Genomic DNA, 24202 nt, shown 5'->3' on the forward strand with positions numbered 1-24202 from the left:
TCCATTTATCTCTAATGATCACATGGCCTGTGTTTTAGATGCTTGTGCCATAACCTTAAACATACTGACACATTTAATAATAGACAAATACCATATACACTGCAAAAACTGAAATCTAAGTAAGATTAAAAATCTTAAATTGAGTACACATATGCTTATTATTTTAAAGGTAATTCTTAGTTTTTATACCAGAGAATTCCTCTTGTTTTAAGAGTATTTTTACTTGTTTTGGGAAGTCTTGACAAGCCAAATTTTCTTGTTCTGTTGGCAGATAATTTATCTTATTTTGAGCAAAATTTACCTAATTTTTTAAATATTTTTTTCTTGTTTTTTAAGGCTGAGTTTTTGCAGTTTTACTTGTAAGATTACTAATAAATGATCTTTTGCTCACACGTGTTGCTCTGTCTGGTTAGTTTCAGTATAAATCCAGGCCAGAATATAGAAAACACTTCCCTCTGCTGTATACTGGTCTGTTTGTTGCATAGTTAAATCCTACTTTCAGCAGCACGTTCAACAGCCTTTAACATCCTTTAACACAAAAAACTCCTAAAATCTTTCGTGTAATGTTGCCATGAGGCACATCAAGCTCTCCTCTGTATGTCTGTAATTCTCTTAAAAAAAAAAGAAAATCCTTTATTAGAGCTTTTCAAAGTCTGTTGTGAACTACTTTTGATGACGACGATGAGTGGCTTAAAAGAAAGTTTTTGATAACATCTCCAGCAGACGTGGCAGTCTGCCCAAGCAAGTTGTTTTCACATTTCACCACCTGCTTGTAATTCAGAAAAAAACAGATTTAAAAACCACCCAGATGTGCTGGTAGACTAAAAGAAATAGACTTATTACTTTTAAAAGTGGCTGCTCTACATTTTGAATCCCAGAATTTATGTTGTGTCACTTCATAATGTCATGCTGCACATGATCCTGTGTGTCTCAGCCTCTCCTCTGTCTGGTTTGTGTGTTTGCAGCTCAGACAAAAAGATTCTTTCTGGGTCTTTGTTGCTTCCATGCTGTTCTCCTGCTTGTGCTGTGAGACACTACTCATCACTGTCCCGTGCTGATCTGTTTCTGATCACACTATGTCTGGCCGAATGATACCAGACAAGCTTTGCTTTCAGCTATCAGCAGTGCAGAAAGCAGAAGCAGAATGACAAAGTCTGCACCACTCCACCTATCACATATAGCTCAGTGTGATCCGTCCCAGTAATAAGCGGGCTCGTCGTTTTTTCCTGTGTCTAACCCAGCCTGACTCACGCTCATTCACCTCCTGCTCCTGTACCTGCAATCCATTCGCTCACTTTCTCTGTCTCGCTTTCCACTCCCACGCCCACGCTGTCAGGTGTAAATCCTCCAGTATGAAGTGCTGTCTGGATATTTAGGCTGACCGATTGCTTTCTGGAAGAGGAGTCTGTCTGCTGCTTGACTGACACAACATAATGTGTTAAAATAAAAAAATAAAAAAGTCAGGTAATGGCCATGCAGCGGGGTGTTGGGAATTTTTACGCAGCTCTCCAAGATATCAGGAATGTCCTCAGGTCAGGGCTCAGCACACGCAGAACAGCTGTTCTTCCAGCTTTTTGGGAATTCCCTCCTCTTCTTCTGTCAGTGCAGAGATGAGCAGGACTTATCTTTTCTATTGTTAACATGCATGTAGTGTGTAATTAATGTTTTCTTTGGGGATTAATAAGATATTAATGCATAACTCCTGTAAATCAGGACCTTTTGAAGGCTTGTGTGGTGGCAGGAGGAGGATGGGGGAGATCTGACCCCTCGTGTCTGATCTTGTTCTTGATGTGGTTGCATGGTCCTGGTGGGTCTGCTTTAATCATAACCCTGTGAAGAAAGATGAGACAGATGAAGCTTGGCTGAGCTGTAGACTCTCTCATCCCTGTGTCGAGTCCCAGATCAGTGTGTAAGCGCACCCCAGGGAGGTGGTACAGGCGCCTGCCCAGACACACAGCCCTCTGATTGGAAAGAGGGGAAAGGGTGTTTCTGCTTCCCGTAACACATCTTGTCAGTGCCGCAGGGTGATTGATGTTTGGCAGATAAGGAAACTCAGACATGCCTAGAGGGTGTGTGTGTGTGTGTGTGTGTGTGTGTGTGTGTGTGTGTGTGTGTGTGTTTAAATGAGTAGTTATTCATTTGAAGTGAATTGGCAGGCTGACATCATATTTAGCAGCTTGGTATTTGAATTCATGGATTCTTTTTAAAGGAAAGTGACAGTTTTTCCTTGTTACACAAGATTTTATTATAAGAAACATGCATTTATGATGTGTTTATCTCAGTAACACCTTCTTTGTTGTGTCAACATGTTAAAGTGAAGTATACCTCCTATGGCAGGTGGTTCTGTGAAGGTCGCGAGCTGCAAAACTCCCCCGACATACAAATCTGGAGGGAAGGCGACCTGCACACACTGGTGATCGCCGAGGCCTTCGAGGACGACACGGGACGTTACACCTGCGTAGCTTCCAACAGCCTCGGAGCAGACAACACCTCAGCTGAAGTTTACATTGAAGGTCAGAAATTCAAAGCAGCATTTTAATAAGAGCTGTGGATATTTGTAGCATCGACAGGAGGAAGTTTATTCGCGTGAATTTTATGGAAATTTGGGGTTTCTTCAAACTCTGAGGCAGAATAAATGACAACAATCCATCTTTTACTTTAACTAATGCATAAGATTTGGTTTGTGACTCTGATCCTGATTGGCAGGATACTAAATGATCCAAATGCTCACTCTCAGATCAGACTATTACAGTCTAACGGGGGCGGGCAACTCCAGTCCTGCAAATGTTCAGAGTTTCCCTGCAGCAACACACCTTACTTAAATCACTGGTTAACCAGCAGACATGTACAGAGTTTGATGTCAGGCTCTGCACCGGTCTGCTAGTTAAGTCTGAAGTGTGTCAGGTTTGTTGCAGCAGGGAAACTGCGGACACATGCAGGACTGCGGCCCTCGAGGATGAGAGTCGCCCACCTCTAGGCTAAAACCTGCTGGAACAGCAGTGTTGCTGCTACTAGCATGAACCAAGAGGATGTTGTCTAAACTAAGAAGTCTCTGCCCAGAAGTTCCAATTCCAACTTTATTTATGGAGCGCTTTAAAACAACACAGTTGACCAAAGCATTGTACACAATCCCAAGCTCAACAACATACAGAATATAATGGAAGTAAAATAAAATAAAAACAATAAAAATATTTGTCACTTTAACACACAATATATAAAAAGAAAAAAAGAAACATTAAAAAGAAGTCAGCAACTCAAGCAATGTTAAAAGCCAGTGAAAAAAGGTGGCTCTTAAGAGCAGATTTAAAAGCAGAAAGAGACCCCCGCCTGTCTCAGGCGCAGCAGCGGTGAGGTCCACAGTATTGGCCCAACAACCCTTGGATTTCAGCTTGGTTTTTGGGACAACCAGCAGGGAACGATCTGCGGACCTCAGAGAGCAAGAAGGGGTGTATGACTGAAGCAGGTCGGACAGATATAGTGGGGCGAGGTCATGTTGACATTTAAAAACAAAAGAATTTTAAAATCAATACGGAACGAAATGGGTAAGTCGGGCAAGAGTTGACTGAGCCCGACATAAAGTGCGTTGCAGTGATCTAGGCAATTGGTAACAAAAGCATGAATTAAAATCTCAAAACCATGTTGAGAAACAAGGGGCTTGGCTTTAGACAATTGTCTAAGCTAAAAGAAACTAGATTTAACAACAGCGCTAATCTGGGAATCAAACTTCAGAGCACTGTCCAGTTTCACACAGAGGTTTGTCACTGTGGGCCTAAGATACTGCCCCATGTATCCCAGGTCTAGGCAGGCTGAAGAAGCGTCTTTAGAGCCTATTAATAATACCCCAGTTTTTTTAATCATTAAAATTAAGAAAATTCAAAGACATCCAAGTTTTAATTTATTCAATACAACATAAAAGTGGTTTTATGCAATAAGCATTACTTTTCTTCAGTGGCATGTATATCTGGGTGTCATCAGCATAAAAGTGAAAAGTAACGACATGCTTGCGAACGGATGGACCTGGGGGGAAGGAGTGGTCATTTTAAGCTCATTTCAAGTTTGCAGCTGACCGCAGGGTCAAAGAAAGAACACCCTTCTGGAGGAAATGAGGTACACATCTCCAAGCATGCTGTTCTACCCGTTAATGGTGGTAGCATCATGTTCTGGGACAGAACAATGAGGAAGAGGGACTACCTCCAAACTCTTTGGCATGGCCTCAAACCATCAGATAAACGACTGAAACAGTCCGGTATTCCAATGTAGTGGTGACACCAAAAACACATCGAGACCATTTGCTGAATGGATAAAACTAGCACCAACCTTTGGAATAACCAGAGTCTAGAAGTAACCACTGTTGAAGAGAAGAGGACAAAGTTCAGCTAGCTGAGGGTCATTTATGACGCTTGTGTTTAATGATTACCATGTGTTGATGTGACAGAAGCCACAATAAATTTAAACTTCTTCTTTTAATCATTATCAGTATCAGTGGTTCTGGCATTGCGCTGCAAAATGAAGAGTTAAAAGAAATTATACCCAAACTGACCAAGATCATTGTACAGCATGTAAATGTCCCTCAATGCTGAGCTTTCTGGATTAATGCCCCGCAGCACTGGGGGAATGGTCTTTCATTGCACAAAACTGGTGCACTGTCTTTCCAGAGCAGGGATCTCCAACTTGGGTCCTCGAGCACCACTGTCCTGCAGGCTGAGGTGCTTCCTTTCTCCTATGTGAATTCCATCAAGTGTGCAGAAGCAGGGAAACATCTAAAACTTAAGGGGCAGCATCCAGGAGGATTTTAAGATTCTTGTTCTTCTAGTGCACCTCTCACAGGGCTTTTCGACCGATCTGGTACCAGACCTGGTTCGGAGCCAGAGCCAGACCAGTTCTTTGGCTTTCGACTGCCTAGGCACCGGCTCCTCATTCTCAAAACTGGTTCTATCCTGGCACCAATTCTTTGCTGGGCCAGAGTTTAGAACCGCTTCACATTGTGTGTGTCAGCATCTGGTTGCAGGGTCACCTGCAATATGAGCGTTAAAAAAAATGTTCTTTTTGGTTTAGAGAGTTTATTTGAACATAATGACAAATCTAAGAAAAAAAAGAGAAATAAAACATATGACAAATTGTTCAAAAGAAGTGGGTAGAAGCATAAGCTTATATATAATCCCACCCCAGTGATGAAGCAATACATAAATAACAACAATCAAGTACAGTGATGGAGTAATGCAGTAATAATAACAATAATAATATGAGAACAAATTAGTTTAACAAATTTTACAGAAGATTTTTGGGGACCAGAAAAAGGAGCTGGGACGCAGCAGCATCAGATGACCCAAAAGAAACCCACATTTCCAGATCCCGATTCTGTTCTTGGTGACCCGCCAGCAATGACGCAGCACCGACTAGACTCTTTTGGTCAAAACCAAAACCAGTTCTTTGCTAGCACCAAAGCTGAACCACCGAAGCACTGGCTGTAGCACCAGCACCGGTTCTTCTTTGGTCGAAAAGCCTTAACAGCGCTAAAGGATCAGAATGATGCACGACGGACAGGGATTAATGTTTATTCAAAGGATTTATAAAATGTGTAGTCCTAATTTTGATGTTTGACCTCTCGCTCACAACATCTGTACATGGTCAATAAATTGAACAGAAAACAGTTGATTTATAGATTTATTTCTCATTGGATAAATTCCAACAGACAACACGTGTAAAAACGTTAGTATGTTTTTATAATCCGCTGTTTATGTCTCAGTTTATATAACACTAATATAAAAACCCCTCCTTACTGTTTTTTGTTCACTTTCAGGCGCTTCATCATCAGACTCAGACGGAGACGGAGCAAAGTCCAGAGCCGGAGCCATGCCTCAGTACGTGTCTTTGTGCATCGCCTCATGTGACCCCGTGACCTAATAAACCTTGAAGCCATGAAGAGTTTAACTGAGCCCTGCAGCAGCTAATCAAGTGTATTGCCTGTTTCTCTTCAAGAGCTTTTTAAGGGCTTGTTAAAGAGCCTGAACTCTGATCCACAACGTAACTGCCAATACATATAATGAAAGGTGCAGAAGGTTACTGTGGGAAAAATGACTTTGTCAAATTTGTCTCCTGGACCTCTAAATTTTAAAACCATTTAGAGTTTTCATGTTAACTTTGCAGTCGCCAAAACATTGTAATATACTGGGCATGCTTTCCACAGTCATCCCCCGGTATCTGCGCTGAGTGCTTCTGAATTCTCTAAAACTTTCTGATCGTTATCTCTGGAACAAATCTGCATCCATCTGAAGTGTTTCCTGATTTCTGTTTCTGCTTCCCGCTTGTGTTTACACGTCAGAGCTGGAGATCACTGATATCATCTTAATTGCAGAGAAGAACATTTCTCTTAGGAGTGTAATGTTTTAACTAAAAGCATAAAAAGTCAATGAATTCCTCTTTGTCTTGTGTGTTGATTTATGGTTTGCTTTTTTATTTTTTTCATTAGAGGGCATAAAAAGAGCACTTCAATGTCCCTAACAATCCGCTCATCATCCCCCAAAACCTCTGAGGTTCTTCCTCATCGCTCCACTTTGGTCCAGTCCATGTCACAGCCCCCACAGAGGGTAAGCCACCGAGACAGAGGACAGTGGAACCAGATATATGAAGCAGTCAACGCCACCTGTGTGTTTCATGTTTTAGATGCAGAGCCCAGTGGCATCGCTGTACAGTGGCGAGGTGTCAGGCCCTCCTCTCTTCACCAAGGTAAATCTGCAGAAATAACATAATACACATGTAAATGTGAGAATACTTTCCAGGCCACCATCATTAACATCCTCCTGTTGCAGCATCTACTCCTCTGGTTGAGATTTTGCAACCTGGTTGCAGGGATTTGCTCACATTCAATCATAACAGATTCAGCCGCTTGGTATTTTAATTCCTCCCAGAGGTCTCGTATCATTCTTCGTCTGGTGGAGCGAAAATCTTTTTCTCAAGCCAAACTGTTGCCACAAATGTAGTCGCCTGCTATTGTTTAAAATACTTGGTAGAACATTAAGATTCCTCTCAAATTAAACTAACAGAAGTAGGATCTAACAATAAAAAGAGGCTATCATGCATGCAACACATCCACAGGGGTCGACATACATACACTCAGACTTCCCATAATAACAGCATGCGGTGCTGCGGCTTTTAGCAGTGGGGGTCAGATAAAACATACTTTGATGAGCGCTCCTCCTTCTCCAGTTCATACTCCTCAGTGCTCCACCAATAGCCCTCCACTCCCTCTCCCCCTTGAGCCTGTGGGTCTTGTGATGGCTGGACTGAGATGGGATGAGGCAGCGCTTCAAACGGCCCTGCCAAACCCACAGGGGTCAGGTCTCCTTCTCTGTCATCCAGCCTAACAGGCCCTAAATCATTCTCCACTTCATTAGGAAGGGATCCTTGTTTTTCTTCACCCCTACATCCTTCTCTTTTTAAAAACTCTTGCAGGCTTTGATCATCTCAATGAGACAATATTCATCTCTGGTGAAGTGAACACACATACATCCAGACCAAGCGGCAACCTCCGGCGGTTAAAAGTGAAGCCTATGCGGAAGTGCATAAAACTGCAGTTCCCCCTTCATCCACTAGGGGCTCCAAAACAGGAGCAAATCCCCATAGACTCCCATGTTAAAAAGACCAACTTCACGGCAGAAATAAACATGTTTATAGCCTGGTTCAAAAATCCATTTTCGGTTTATAGGTCAGGTTTACCTTCATGACAACTGTGGGGGGGGGAGAGTGGATTTTTTTTTTAACTCGCCCGTTTTAAAGTAATTTAATCTCGAAATTCAGCAAAATTAGGGGTGTGTTCTTTTGACTGTCAGGTACCAAGTAAGAAGAACGTAGAACAACCGCGGGTTTTAGCCGGTTAACAACGTGACTTAGCTTTAGCCCGCTTACCTCTGTTAGCTGGTTATCTCGGGGTTAGCTCGGTTAGCTTTTTGCTACAGAAAGCTCGGAGTTCGCTCGATGTCAATCATCCGCCATGATGCTCACGGCTGCCCTCTCAGCTCCACCTCTTTGCCCATATTTTTTATTTTCCGGGCGAGACGACACGCATGACGCTGCCAACATGGCGACGGTAGGAACCGCCCACCGAGCTTCAATTCAGCTCTTCAGAAACCTCTGGGTGACGCCACGGAGGCTCCGCCCATCTCTTTATATACAGTCTATGATATGAACACACCCCCCAATCAGTCCAGGCAGATGGCTGGCTCGGACCCAAGAAGCACGTACCAGCCCCGGTATTACTAGTTATATCAATCCTACAAACATGTAGTGGGATTCTAAGGCAATTCAGGGCCTCTTTTCAGTGGGTGTGTCACTTACATCACTGCAGCTTCTGTGGATGCTTTTGTATGATTGTTTGGAAACTGGACTTGAATCTGCGTTCTCATGGAGGAGTTCCTGCAACATGGAGTTTGAGAGGTCTTTCCTACAGAAAAAACACAGTCAAACAGTCTTTAGTAAAAAGGGAGCTGAGGAATGTCAGGCTGGAGCAAAGCTCCACATTTTAACTAGACTGTGATCAAAATCAAAGCACTTTTGGGAAACTGTAAATGTTCTGGTGTGACTCAGCCAGAGTTTGGACCAGGTGTTTCCTTTATTTGAAAAAGACCTACAAACAGTTTGACTTGAGCAAAACAACATGTCTTTGATGTGGAAAAGATGTTATCTCCGAGCAAGTTACTTTCATTAAGAGTGTCACAGTTTTGGATGAATGAACGTCTCATGAACTTTGCATGAGTTTCATGTCGGGACGTGCACGAACTGGCCGCTATATTAGGGTCACTTTTTTATTGCTTGTTAACACAAAAGCTAATCCATCAATCACGTGGCAACAACTTAACCCATCTAGTCATGTAGATATGATGAAGACAACTTGCTGAAGTTCAAACTGAGCATCAGAATGAGGAAGAAGGGAGATTTAAGTGACTTTAAACGCAGCATGGTTGATGGTCTGAGTATTTTCACACACAACCATCTCGAGTGTTTACAGAGAAGGTCTGAAGAAGAGAAAATATCAAGTGAGCAGCAGTTGTCTGGACCAGAATGTCTGGTTGATGTCAGAGGTCAGGGGAGATGATAGAAAGACAACAGGAAGTCAGATAACCCCTTGTTCAAACCAGGATATGCAGAACATCATCTCTGAACACACAACACGTCCAGCCTGGAAGCAGATGGTCTCCAGCAGCAGAAGACCACAGCGGGTTCCCTCCTGTCAGTAAGAACAGGAAACTGAGGCTACAATTCACACAGACTCACCAGAACTGGACAATAGAAGATGGAGAAACGTTGCTGGTCTGATGAGTCTCCAGTTCAGCTCCACATTCACATGGTAGGATCAGAATCTGCTGGAAACATCATGACAACATGGATCCATCCTGCCATCAGGATCAACGCTTCAGGCTGCTGCTGGTGGAATGGTGGAGGGGGGGGTTCTTGTCCCACGTTGGTCCCCTTAGTACCAACATGACATGGTTTATTCTATTCTATTCTATTCTATTCTATAGTCATTTAGCAGACGCTTCTATCCAAAGCGATTCACATATGAGTGAGAACAACACAATCACGAAATGTCCACTTGTATGCAGATCCTTGCATGAAGTGCTATTGGCTTTTTTTTTGTTTGTTTGTTTACTCCCTTCCCACCCCATAATATCACCTATGTTATAATACAAAGAATTAATACCATAATGTTTGTTGCAAAGAACTGGGCCAAGTTATCCAACTTTCCAACAAATACAGCTACACTAAGTGTTGAAGTGCTCCTTGAAGAGCTGAGTCTTCAGCTTGCTCTTAAAAGTTGACAGGGACTCTGCAGAGTGGACAGAGTTTGGGAAATCATTCCACCATTGTGGCACAACAGAGGAAAATAGTCTAGCTCCCACGTTGTGGTGGTAACACGAGGTGTCTTTCACTGGTGGAACGTAGCTGTCGAGAGGGAGTGTAGGCCTGGATTAGGGAGTGAAGGTAGACGGGAGCCGTTTGAGTTTTTGTTTTGTAAGCCAGAAGCAAAGCTTTAAATTTAATGCGTGCTGCGACCGGAAGCCAGTGAAGTGCAATTAGCAGCGGAGTGACATGAGCTCGTTTGGGTTGGTTGAAGACCAGACGCAATGCGGCATTCTGGATCATCTGCAGAGGTTTAATAGAGCACGCAGGCAGACCTGCCAGTACGGAATTGCAGTAATCAATGCGTGAGATGACCAGAGCCTGAACCAACAGCTGAGTCGTGTGTTCTGTCAGGTACGGTCGGATTCTCTTGATGTTGTAAAGAGCATATCGGCAGGTACCGGCAACCGAGGCAACATGGACCTTAAAGGTCAACTGGTCGTCCATGATGACCCCAAGATTCCGGGCAGCAGGCGTAGGAACAAGTGTGAGAGAGTCAAGCTTCACACTGAATTGCAGATGTATGGAAGGATTGGCTGGGCAGACAATGAGTTCTGTTTTGGACACATTGAGCTGAAGGTGGCAAGCTTTCATCCATGCCAAGATATCAGCAAGGCAAGCTGATATTTTCATTGAGACGGTTGTGTCATCCGGAGGAAAGGAGAGGGAAAGCTGAGTGTCATCAGCGTAACAGTGATAGGAGAAGCCGTGAAAGCTTATGACTGTACCAAGTGAGGAGGTGTATAGTGAGAAGAGAAGAGGGCCGAGCACCGACCCTTGAAGCACCCCTGTTTTCAACTCATGTGAGCTGGACACTTCTCCTCGCCAGGACACTCTGAAAGATCTTCCTGAGAGGTAGGACGAGAACCAGGAGAGGACAGATCCAGAGATGCCGAGCTCAGAGAGTGTGGAGAGGAGAATCTGATGGTTTACTGTGTCAAAAGCAGCAGACAGATCCAGCAGGACCAGGACTGAGGATTGACCAGTGGATCTGGCAAGCCGGAGGGAATCGGTAACAGACAGGAGAGCAGTTTCAGTGGAATAGCCTTGCCTAAACCCAGACTGATATGGATCAAAAGCCAGACTGATATGGATAAAAAAATTGACCATCACAGCCTACCTGAGTATTGCTGCTGACCATGTCCATCCCTTTATGAGCACAGTGTAGCATCTCCTAAAGGAAACTTCCAGCAGGATGATGCACCATGTCACAAAGCTCACATCATCTCCACCATGACGATGAGTTCACTGTCTTCCAACGGCCTCCACAGTCGCCAGATCTACATCCAACAGAGTGTTACAGGAAATGTGTTTTACTCATTTGTGCCTTGTACTACCTTCCCAGGTGTTCCTTATTGTGCTGATGTGTGGCAGCCTCTTCCAGCCAATCAGGTCTGGGAGTGGCCTATAAAAGACCTCAGGATCTGTGCATAGGGGCCTTTTGGCCACCTGAAATTGTCTGTTTGTTAGAGTTGTTTGGTAGGATCCCTAGTTTTTTTTTTTTTCTTCTCTCTTCAGATTGGCCTTTAAGCGGAGAACCGTGCTTTTGTTTTGTCAAATGGGGACCTTTCCTCTTGTTTATGTTACTGTAGGATAGGTTAAATGTAGGTTTGCATATTTTTGTTTGGTGGCTAGGTAAGTCATCGTTTTACATTGCAGGTAGGGGTGTTTAGTTTGTTATGTTGGTCTAGGCTCTCCCTGACATAAATGGTTGTTATGTGTTTGGTCCATGATTGTCCGTCTGTGAACAGTGAATAAATGCGTCAGACTCTGGAGAATCATCTCCTTGTGAGGTTGTCTTCCAGGCTTCTTTTAGTGTTCCTTCTTCTTACGGCCGTAACACAGAACAGCTTTGGGATGTGGAGATTCTCATCATGGATGTGTAGAAACTGTGTGATGCTTCATGTCAGTATGGAATAAAATCAGTGAGGAATGTCTCCAACACCTTGTTGAATATATAACACCAAGAATTAGAGCAATTGTGAAGGTAATAAAATGACAATTGAGTGTAAATCAGTTAACAAGAATTAATTCCAGACGCAGAGCGTTCCCTGTAGTGATTCTCTCTTCTTGTTTGAGGTCAGCTCATTTCTTTTTACTGTCAGCCATAGATCTTTCTGCGACACCTCATTCACAGCATCGGCAACACACACCCAAGTGGCGTGTTTTGACGGTTTGTAGCCTACTATTTAATCCACAGAATAGAACAGTACATGTTGTTTGGCTTCAGTGTCTTCCACCATCATTATTATCTTGTCTGACAAAAAAAGATTAAAAAAACAAAACAAAACACAACTTTCCTTTTTGGTTTCTGGTTATATTCTGCACCATCATTTGTCCCGGATTTGCCCAGAGGGAAATTCCAGGCTGGTTGTGTTAATTAGGCTTTATCCAAGATTAAACCACAAGCGTGTGAGTTAGAAGCTGGATTCTTACAGCACTGTATTGGTAAGATTTTTTTTATGTTAGTATCCTGAACATTTCTGCCAAGAAAAAATGGGTGTAAAAAACTGAAAGCAGAGGTGTGCCAAGCCTGTGGGACCTTTCCCCAGATGGCATAAAAGCTTAATCCAGAACAAAGTAGAAGGTCTGAATACAAATGCAGATGGGACGTTTTTCTGTGTCTGGTAGATTAACATGTTACGACATGCTGCTGTTTTTATTTGCATTAGAATATGTGAAAAATAAAAGATGAATGAAAATGTAAAGAACAAAAGAGAAAATCTTTCATTAACCCACAAAAAATGCTTAAAATCTTTAAAACCTGTTTTTTCTTTTTGTCTGGGATTAAATGTGACTCTAACATTACAGTAATGTGACTCAGCAGCTGTTGCTGGTCTGTGGTATATAACAAACAATCATGCTGTGATCATATCATATGATTGACTGACGTCTTTGCAGATTAAATAAACTGAAAAATACTTTATATCTGAGATATTCTCTCCTTCTTGTGGATTTCCACAACAGCAAAACTAGCTTTAGTTTTTGTTTTCTCTCTTCCAGTTCAGAGAATTACTGTACGACTGGATTAGAGCCATCCGTCCACACCACCGCCGTCTGGCAACCCTATCCAGCCTTGTTTATTTTCTTCATGACATTCAGAAAAGCACGTCTGTTTCACATGTTTGTGTTGTACTCGTACAATCCTCGAGGAGCTTTTACAGACATAGTCCAATTCATGGTAGTCCAGTTATAATCCAGTTCAGAGAAATCATTTCATGGGTCCAATAACTCATAACTGTGTTCTTAGAAGCCAATTCATACAACATAATTACTTAAAAAAACAGTATCAAATATTCTCTTTGATTTAATTCCCCATCTTAAATGCACAGGTAACAGTGGCGAGGAAAATCTCCCATTTAACAGGAAGGAAAATCCTCAAGTGGAACCAGAACCAGGAGTGCAGCTATCAGTCTGGACAGGTTGGGGGCTGGAGAGGACAGGACAACATCTATTACTCTAAGACAGGAATACATGATGAGAAAAAAAAAAAAGGAAAAACACAAGTTATGGACAGCGATGTCATGTATTTATTCATGGAGGGTAAAGAGAGAAAAGTGGAGGGAAAAACATAGTGCATCATGGGATGTCCCCCCCAGCAGTCTAAGCCTTTAATAAGCTGTATATACCTAAGAGTCATCAAGCCAGCCATAACTATAAACTGTATCAAACAAGAAAGTTTAAAGCCTAATCTCATCGGTCGGCAGGGTTTCTGAAACCTGAACTCAAACTGGGAGCTGGTTGGGTAGAAACTGGGCCTGATAGCTGAAGCTTCTGCCTCCTATCCCACTTTCAGAGACTCTGGAACCACCGGTAAAACTGCAGTCTGAGAGTGAAGCACCCTGCTGGGAAGATATGGGCTTATGAGATCTTCAAGATAAAATGGAGCTCGAGCACTAAAAGCCATATATGGATAAACATACAAGTCTACGTATAAACCAAGCGGCCACCTCCGGCGGTTAAATTGCAAGCCTATGCGGAAGTGCATAAAACTGCAGTTCCCCCTTCATCCACTAGGGGCTGCAAAACAGAGCCAATCCCCATAGACTCCCATGTTAAAAAGACCAACTTCACGGCAGAAATAAACATGTTTACTGCCTGGTTCAAAAATCCATTTTGGGTTAATAGGTCAGGTTTCCCTTCATGACAACTGTGGGGGGAGTGATTTTTTTTCTCACTCGCCCATTTAATAGTAATTTAATCTCAAAGTTCGGCATATTTCCGTGCGTGTCCTTTTGATTGTCAGGTACCAATCTCCCGCTTCAAGTAAGAAGAACGTAGAACAACCGCGGTTTTTAGCCGGTGAACAACATGACTTAGCTTTAGCCCGCTTACCTCCGTTAGTTGGTTAGCTCCCGTTATCTCGGGGTTAGCTCGGTAAGCTCATAGCTACAGAAAGCTTGGAGTTCGCTCGATGTCAATCATCCGCCATGACACTCACGGCTGCCCTCTCAGCTCCACCTCTTTGCCCATATTTGTATTTTCCGGGCGCGACGACGCGCATGACGCTGCCAAGATGGCGATGGTACGAACCGCCCCCCGAGCTCAATTCAGCTCTTCAGAAACCAATGGGTGACGTCACGGAGGCTCCGTCCATCTCTTTATATACAGTCTATGGTATGAACACACACCCCAATCAGTCCAGGCAGATGGCTGCCCTCCCTGAGCCGGATTCTGCTGGAGGTTTTCCTTCCTGGTAAAATGGAGTTTTTTTCCTTCCCACTGTCACCTCATGTATGCTGAGGATGGATCCAAGTCAAGATTCGATGCAATCTGTTGGTTTTCCTCATCCAGGCTGTCTTGAGCCGGCCCTGTGATAGACTGGCGAGCTGTCCAGGGTGTACCCTGCCTGTCTCCCAAAGCCAGCTGGGATAGGCTCCAGCTTCCCGACAACCCTGAATTGGATTAAGCGGTTTGGAAAACGAATGAATGAATGTCTTGAGCCGATGAGTCTGTAAAGTGAGATGACGTTGTTCTGAAGTGCTGCTTTACAAATAAAGCTGAACTGAACTGAATGTAAGATTGTAAATCCTATTCTAGAAGATACAATTGATTTAGATTTGCTGCAAAATGTGGAAACTTTATCTTGTCTGAAAACTTTCCATTTGAGCTGGAATGTTGCGTTTTCCTGTGGAAGAAGCTTTTCATGGCCAATTTTCTTTGGTTTGTTTGTTTTACAAGCTCATAACCTTCATCCTCACACTGTCCTCATCTACTTCATGATGCAGATTTATCCTTTCATGTTTCATCTATCTCTCATTTGCGTCTACGCATCTCTTTTCCGACTGCCTCATCAATCCCTTCTCCGTGCAGCTCCTGCAGGATGCTCATGCGTCAGAGGGACAGGTGGTGGTTCTGGAGTGTAGGGTCCGTGGAAGCCCTCCTCTGCAGGTACGATGGTATCGCCAGGGGAACGAGATCCTCGACTCTCCCGATTTTCGGATTCTCCAGAAAAGTAAGAAACTGACGACCCTTGTTGCAGCTGAATCGTTTTCTGCATTGAACTGACGACGCATACATGCTGACAAAGCATTTTCCTTCCCTCTCTGTGCCTCTGATCAGAGCCTCGATCTGCAGCTGAGTCAGGTATGTCGCCTCAGGTTCACGTTGCATGCTCGTTGGTTATAACAGCATTTTACTGTCCTGTAGTTAACGTGTAAAACGAGTAAAAGGAAAAGAAGCTTTGTCTGGAGACTCAAACCAAACTCCAGCTTTAGTCATCGCTATATCAGTTCACATGTTAATAAGTCCGTGTCTCTCATTGCTGCATCTACTACAGTCAGAGGGAGTTCCAGAGGGATCCAACACATAAACACACACATGATGAGATAAAGAATGGCACAGGTGTTCATTTATGGTGGCTATTTTCCACCTGTGTGACTGAGAGGTTGTGTCAGGTTGTGAGTCACTCAGAACGTCCCTGAACGTCTGCATGTGTACTTGTTCGTCTTCTCTCTGCTCCCAAATACTGACTCATCCGTCTGCTTGACGTATCCGTCATCTTCAGGCTTCTGTGTATAAAACTTGCCCTCTTGTTGACCTGATGTTGACCTGATTTCCTCACATCACAGACACACACACTGACAGTGTTGGTGCCATCTTTTGTCATTAGAGGAAATATGTACCCTGGTGATAGCCGAGGCCTTTCCAGAGGATGGAGGTCTGTTCTGCTGCACAGCGTCCAACCCGTACGGCTCCATCAGCAGCACAGCCCAACTCATCGTCACCCCAGGTTCGTGCAGCACAAACCGAGAGGAAGCACCTTGAAAATAGCTGTTAGATCCTAATATGTGGTGTTTGTTTGTATGACAACGTGGAAAATACGAGAAACTTCAAAAATCAGTGTTTATGTAGTTAAATGAATTTAGTAATTAAAATTATAAAGAGCCCTGCGATGGCCTGGCGAGCTGTCCAGGGTGTACCCTGCCTGTTGCCCAAAGCCAGCTGGGACAGGCTCCAGCTTCCCCGCGACCCTGAATTGGACTAAGCGGTTCAGAAAATGAATGAATGAATGAATGAAAATTATAAAGATGAAAGTTGTTGGTCAAAGTTTCACTTTAGCTAAATCTGGGACCATATAGACACTTTCCAACTGACTCACTTGGACATAAAACACTGTAAAACAACTGAACATTCATTCATTCAGTCACTATCCCATCCGCTCAGTCTGATGAAGGGTTGCGGGGAAGCTAGAGCCTGTCCCAGCAGTCTGTGGGCGAAAGGCGGGATACACCCCTGACAACTCGCCAGTCCATCACAGGGCAACAACTGAACAGACCCGACTATTTATCCACTGTCTAGACCTGCTCACTCCAATCCTGGGGTGGTAGAACCTTGGATACACTTCGGACAGGTCTCCAGTCCATCATAGAGATTCTTAGGGAGGATTTGCAAACAATGATCAACCTAAAATGCACATTTTTGCATGGGGAGAACATGCTAGAATACCCACACAGCTGAGGTTTGAACCAGGACCTTGTGAAGCAGGTTGCTGTGAAGCAACAGAGCTCACACCACTGCACAGCTTCATCTAACTAATAATATAACAGTAAAGAAAAAAAAAAGCGTGTGTCTGAGACACTCCTGTACGGTGGAAACCGGTGAACCAAAAACAAAACAAAACAATAAAATCAATTCTGTATGTAGTTGCAAATAAAGACTACCAGGGCTGAGAAATTCCACAACTTCTGCTTTATGGGGACATAAGTTGGGTTTTGCACCTGAAAACAACATGTAGCGTGTTGTACTTTTTTTTTTTTTCTCTTGTCTCAGAACATTAAAAGAAGCTTTAAGTTGTCATTCACTTCTTAAAGCTTCATGAGGAAACTGTCTTTACACGACTGTGTGATGCACAGTTGTGTTTATGTCATCACTGAGTGAAGAGGAAGTTAAAGACTTCAAAACAAAACTTGAAAAAAACCTCCATTAATATTTATTACTCAGATGTGTTGCCTGTCCTGTTTACATTCAGTTCTGTTGCCTTTTCTCTGCATGAGGTTACATTTCATTCAGAATTCCTCCCAGATAAATGTAATCGTTTCCCGGTATAAAAGTGTGAATCAAGGCTTGGTCACTGTTAAAATACTTTCTAATTCATTAAATCTCAGGAGGTCTGTGGTTTGAGCTTAATGTGTGTTTACAAGAGGATCCATTTGTTTTGTGTATCAGTGTTAAGTCTGGATGATAAAAGGGTGAGAGTTCAACGTCAGCAGCAGACGGTGTGTTTCAGACAGACCTGTGCATGTACAGCTCAGGGCTCGCCATTAATAAACAGGAACAGCATCAGACAGTGTGTGCGTGAGTGTTCAATCTTCAAGCAGCGAACTATGTGGAAGAATGAAGAAAACTAAACACTGAAGTAAAAACAGTTTCCATTGTTGACTTTTTTTTTGTTTCCTTCAGCAGCTGAGGACTCATCAAGTAATGGCATGTCTGGTGACAGCTCAGGGTTTGAGGATGCAGCATCCTTCCCTCCTCCTCCTCCACCCCCCACTGAGATCAGCCTCCTGGAGCTGACACCCAAGATGCTACCGCTGCCCGGTTCTGAGGCTTTCCGTATCAAGGAGCTGGAGATCTGGCCCAGCATGTCGGCTCTGCCTCCAGTGCAGATCAGCTCCGAGGTGGAGGACAAGGACAAAGACCCACAATCGCAACAGAACGGACAACCTCTGAATCCACCGTCCCCTCCAAGCTTACTTAAAGAAACCAGTCTTCCAGCACCGCCTCCACCTCCGCCGCCATGTGACACCACAACAGACATCCTAGTCAGACCCCCAAGTCCAGCCTACATGGTACCAGACTCACCTCCACCCCCAGGGAAGCTGTCTCCGTCCCCTGGGAAAGACGGTCCTCCACTGCCTACCAAGCCGAAACCAAAGCTGTGAGTTCCTGTTGTGTCCCCTTGTGTCTGCGCCCCGAGGCCAGGCTGAAGTCTGGGTGGGGTGGGGAGTGCGTGGAGGGGAGACAGACTGGGAGGTCTGGCTGAGGTGTTGTGGAAATGATGGTGTTGTGTCTTAGCTTTTTCACCCATGTTAACCGGGGAATCCCAGACTTTCTAAAGACAAAGTAGTCTCATGCCTTTCTGTCGGTGTCAGCGTGGCGTCCTGTGTGCCAGGACGGATCCGCCAGCTGCTGTCTGTCTGCGGCCGTAAACAGATCTGTGTGGCTTTTGCTGGATGCCTCTTATTGTCTCTGACCTCGTGCTGCATGCCCAGCCCAGCACAGAGCCATTGTGCTTTTCTTTTCCTGATCACCTTTCTGACAGCTGCATGGGGATCAGGTAGGACGTCCCTTTTATCAGATGAAAGCCGGGCAGTGAATGGTTTTACTCTCAGCAGTCCTGTTTTGTGAAACCAGCTGGGAATGGGCATTGTGTGCATGGATTTTTTTTTCTTTTCTTTTTTTGCAAATGCATTTCTTTTTGTTTTTCACTCTTAGTTGGAAGTTGAGATGAAATAAGGAGTGAGAAAAGTCATGAGAAAAAGAGAGGCTGGCGTGCAACAAAGCTTTCAGACTGAAGCCAGGGATGTTGTCATTATGTGGTTAGCAAGTTAATCCCTCTGGCTTCCGGGACGTCTCACTGATTCATGCTTGAATATCTGAATATTTTTTCACACTGATGGATAGTCTTGAGGGTTTGACTGTCGGACTGTCGGTCAGTCTCATCCACCACTTTTGTGGAATTTGAATTATAAAACAATTAAATGAACAATCATTCTGTTATGCTCCGAAATTCCTGAATGTGAAGATCAATCTTCACAGTTTCAGCCGATCCTCTTGTTCTTCCAGCATCTATCAGGCTCATATTTATTCTTTAGCATTATAAATATCTAATACTGTTACCTGTATTCTAATGGAGATTGTTTTAGATGTCTATTGATATCTATTCTATCCATCCCAGGATTCACTCTAATAATGTTGGGACAAGATGGATAAAAATGAGGTTGATTGATCCCCTTCATCCTAATCCAGTTTGCCCAGCAGCTGATATCAGGGAACCAACCAGAACATCTTGGTTGGATGGATTTTTGTTAAAGATTGTCCAGTGTTTCGTTGCAGCCTGAGGAGGCATTTATCTGGTTCCCTTTATCAGATCAACCCCTTGCTTTTAATTCATTCCTGTTTTCTTCTCTTTAGGATGGCGGGAGAAACCGCTACAGATGCTAACTGCTAAAATCCATCCAGTAGACCATATATACATGTGACTTGGGAAGATTTAAACCTGCAACAACAAACCATCACTGAAGCTTTTAGTCCAAACAGTCCAAACAACAACATTAGCATTTAGCTTGATGCGCCATGAACAGAGGACACCTGTACGCTTTCCTTTCCTGCACCGATCAGGATTTATTTCTATTTTTCACTGTGGCTTGAAGTCGGGCTGCATGCAGACTTGGTTAAGGTGCAGTAAAGCTCGGCTTTCGCACTTCATAGTCCAGTTTTCTGCATGTGCATTTGATATGATTCCTGCTAATGGGTGCTACTGCGTATCTGTTGAAATAAATGTTGTGACTTGTTAATTCTGTACTTCCAGAGCTGAGAGTGTAGAGGAGAAGACAGAAAATTGCAGGTAAATATTTGGCTGTGAGGGTGATGCTCTGGATGTAGCCTCAGCTGTGCCTCATATGTTGGTTTCAGTCATGGAGCCAAAAATGAAATTCATAATGTAACGTGTTTTGAATAGTCAGAGTCATTGAACTTTACCTGTCAACATAATCACAATGTGGGTTAATGATTCACCAATCAGAAGTTGTAGTAAACAAGCTGACTGGATGGAGCAGAAACTCTTGACTTATTTTTTATACCAAAAAAATCAAGATTTTTATTTTTACTTTCTTTCTTTTCAAAAAGAGATTTTATTAATTATTTTTCCTTATCAAATATTTTGGATATTTTTGTTTTTCTACAACACGAATGAGTCACTAGAAACAATCAGCTTCCAGCTGTGAGGCAATTAGAAAGCACGAGCCTCCGCTCTCCTGCCTTCACCACTTTAAATTCTGTAATTACACAGTAAAAAGCTGCAGCCCAGCCATTATCCAAAGGTCACGTTTCTGCCAGACTGAACTCGGTTTCCTGCAGTTGCCTGTGCAAACAGAAGCCAACCCTAATCGACCTGAAGCCCCTTCGTTTGTCATTCAGCTCATTGTGTCCCCTTGTGCCACCAGCCATGCATGCAGGCTGGAGCTTCTTCTGCGTTCACCAAACCAGTCGTAACATTAACAACCAAGGAGCTCTTTTTAATCAGTCCTTCTAACAAGCAATTTAGCCAAATTACTGCTAATTTAACTAAAGCGGTGGAAACTATGATCCTCATGTCTTGATCATTTAAATAAAGCACTCTTGTTTTATAGCATTTACATAAAGACAGTGGAGTCTGTAGCCCTGAGTTTTATTATCTGTCTGAGCAATTTACTCAGCTTAAGGAACATGTGTCAAAACTATTACAGATTTCAAGTCTTAAGACTGAGGCTTTCTGGGGTTTTAGACCTGTTTTCACAGCTCTTGGTTTCCTTTATAAAGGGACAGCTGCCTGAGATAAAATTATGCCCGTGTTAACTCGGATTACAGAGACGTGTTCATGATCACAGGTCGAGAATAAATTGTTCCAGATCGTAGGAAAAACCGACTGGAAGCATGTGTGAGGGATGATTTTGCCTCCGTTAACACAGAGTTGATGAGATGGAGGAAGTCATTGTGTGACTTGGCAGGAAGGGATGGACGGCAGGAGACCTGAGCTGTGAAAACAAACCTGCTGTTTTTCTGGGCTGAATGAAAAGCGAGCAGGGTTGGTAGGTATTTGGGTCTGATGCCCGACGTTGATGCCAGACATCAGCACAAGAAACGACGGAAATTCTCAGGGGAGAGGCTCAGATTGTCTGCTTGGATGTGAACCAAGTTCAGGGTTTTGAGAGAAAGCAACTTGTTTTACCACATGTGAAGGGACAGAAAGCAGACTGCAAGTATCGGTCTAAAATTAGTCACACTTGAAAAAAAAAAAAAGGTGACTTATTTCTAAGGTTTTAGATATCAGGAAATAATAAATCATCTGGCCCTTACCAGGCATTGAAATGACAACGACACATATTTAACTGTGACTTTAAAAAAGGTAAAGTGTGTGAAAATGAAATGACCTTTAAGGTCACAGCACTGCTTTTCAGTCAGTATTTTAAGTCATAATTTTTATTTGCTTCCATTTTTCATTCATTATGTTGAACGTCTGCCGGTGTGTTTGGGATCATTGTCACGCTGTAAGAACCAGCTTCAGTCAGGATTTAGCCGTCACACACCTGGCTTCTCGTTTGACTAGAAAACTTCGGTGTACAGAGATAATGGTCATCTAAATGTTTGCAAGGTTTTGTTTTCTTTTTAGAGAGAAGAGCCTCTCTGGCAACCCTTAGAAGCCAAACAGACTTTTTCAGTCCTTTTCTCATTTTGCTGTCGTGAACTTTAACATTAAACATGCTGACTGCGGCCTGTGGAGATGGAGCTCCTGGGTTTTGTGCAGTTTTGCTGTGGATTCCACCGTCGGATCTTGGGGTGAAGCTGGTGGGACGTCGGCTTCTGGGATTATTGTCTGTTGTCATAAATGTTTTCCATTTTTTAATAATCTTTCTCTCTGTGTAAAAACAGACTCCTGATAGTTTCAAACTGGTCTTTGTAGATTGATTGGAGCAACTATTACTTCACGGCTGGTGTCTTTCCTCCTTGAAATTGTGTTAACACACCTCAAGATCAGTAAAGGGACTAAGCTTACTGACAATCAACATTTGATACGCAGAAGCTGGCTGATTTTATCTTCTTAATTCTGATAAAGCTTCGAGGGCCAACTTCCATTTTCTATTATCTGTCTAACAAATAATAACAGTGTAATATATCCTGCGACGTTTACATGAGGTTGTGCTTGTATTTCTGAGCTGCTGTGTTATTTTCAGACTCATGTTTTTACAGGATAAAACTGACAGCCACATGCAGACAGTCTTAAATACACAAAATGAAAATGTTATACTATCATGACCTATGGCTTGGAGCTTGTGTGTTACATAACGCCAGCAGCATAAGTTATCTTGGCACTGGAGCTAATTTGATTGTGTGAACTGGGATGGAAAATAAACCAGGGTTCTTGCATAAGGCTTTAAAAAAAAGGTCAGAAACAATTTATGACCAATGCATGGCAATAATAAAATAGAAACAAACCATTGGAGCCAAACCATAATTAATATGTTGAATGGGGGGCATGGTTATTCACGGTCTCTCCCGATTCACAAAGACGAGTGATAACAGTTCAAGGTTTAGCTGTGCAGACATCATGGTCCATAAAGACTGATAACATCTGGAGCTTGTGAATCTAGTTGCTAGTTTTTCCTGCTATGATACACACGTTCATACTAACATAGTCTCACATATACTAGGAGTACTTTGCACAGCTTAGTGTGATGACTCATACAGAACAAAACAGCCTGTGGTTGCTAAATATCACTGTTTAAGCATCCATTGTTGAATGGTAAAGTCTACATCTGGTCTGGACAGAAAGTTCAGACAAGAAAATGACTTTGAAGACTAAAAAGGCGATACTTGAACAAATTGAAACACATTTAAATGTTGTAAAGTGAAGGTGCGACCACAAAGATGCTGACCATAATAACACAGGCAGAGCATGATATTATAGGAGAGGATGTCTGGTTGGGCGTCACCACAAGCACAAGGACACGAAGCAACAATTATCCATTCCACGGCTTAATCCCCCGTCCAAAAGGAAAAAACACTGATGCTTTATTACAATGTCTTGCTCGGATTTAATTCTACAAAGTGATGAAACAGAAAATGCAGCTGTGATCATTTTCTTTCTTTTTTTTTTTTTTTTTTTTTTTTAATGCAGCTCTGCTGTATGTTTAGTTTTAGCCAGGATGATGAAAAACAGGCACACTTTGGCACTTAGCATGACCAACGCAGCCCTTTTTTCACTGCACTGATCTCAGTGTTACTGCAGTAATTCTGTTGGTTAGTTTAGGAGATGCTGTAATAATAATTCACTGTAATCTGCAGTATGTGGGTGGTTTCCAATAAGCTGGTGGGTGTGAAAAAAGCTGTCTGGGAGACTGAAACAGGCCAGAAACACACTGTACATACAGTAAGCAGAGCCTGCATTTATTTATTAATAGTTTTGAGGTGATATTTCTTAAGTGGATGCAGAAGCAGCCTGAGTAAGGAGAGTAAAGGTTAACTTACATCTGCGTGTGTAAAAAGGAGGCAGTGGAAAAAACCAAATGGATTTGGATGGATATCATGGCCAGTTCACTTTCTGAAGCTACAAACCAATACTGTTGGAATTCAGCAAGTTTCAACACACCCAGATACACCAATGTGATGTAAAGCAAGAGTCCACTTTGATGCGTCTCCTGCAGCTTGACCTTATTCTTCCCAACCCGTGCCTGCTGACACGACGGCCACACCGCCGAGATTTTATGATTTCTGCTGTAGTTCCAGGCCAACGTTGTTGTCAGGGCAACAGGATACAAACTGAAGGCAACAAACAACTCCCCAGCAGCAGTCATTAGTCTCCCACTGTCTCACCCACCCACACACACTGAACTTCAGCCTCGTGTTTACAGTGTAAAGTCCCAGAAGGTCATTGCTTGTTGTCCATCTTTTAGCATTTCTGTCTAAGAGCCGTTTCGGTTTTGGAGTTTGTTGTGTCATATCTAAAAAGCTATATACTCCCTCAGCGCTGAGCAAGGAGCTCCGGCTGCCAGGATTTGTCGCATATCTGTGCTGTGACTCAGAGCTTCCTCTCAGCAGTGTGTTT

At 43.1% G+C, this 24202-nt stretch overlaps 1 protein-coding gene across 5 annotated transcripts in view; it reads left to right on the forward strand.

Moving 5' to 3' along the window:
• palld (palladin, cytoskeletal associated protein) overlaps nt 1–24202 on the forward strand; it is a 62254-nt gene that overhangs the window by 16144 nt on the left and 21908 nt on the right. For 2 of the 5 annotated variants that reach the window (XM_079245090.1, XM_079245094.1), the window contains exons 3-11: nt 2338–2513; nt 5801–5861; nt 6470–6587; nt 6664–6726; nt 15211–15352; nt 15460–15483; nt 16010–16129; nt 17800–18277; nt 19931–19966. In XM_079245090.1, the coding sequence (XP_079101216.1) occupies nt 2338–2513; nt 5801–5861; nt 6470–6587; nt 6664–6726; nt 15211–15352; nt 15460–15483; nt 16010–16129; nt 17800–18277; nt 19931–19966 (1218 nt within the window). The remainder of the gene's footprint in view (nt 1–2337; nt 2514–5800; nt 5862–6469; nt 6588–6663; nt 6727–15210; nt 15353–15459; nt 15484–16009; nt 16130–17799; nt 18278–19930; nt 19967–24202) is intronic. The other 3 variants (XM_079245091.1, XM_079245092.1, XM_079245093.1) reach the window with 3 other exon arrangements.

The sequence above is a fragment of the Telmatherina bonti genome (assembly GCF_933228915.1).
Source record: "Telmatherina bonti genome assembly, chromosome: 8".
NCBI classification, from domain to species: domain Eukaryota; kingdom Metazoa; phylum Chordata; class Actinopteri; order Atheriniformes; family Telmatherinidae; genus Telmatherina; species Telmatherina bonti.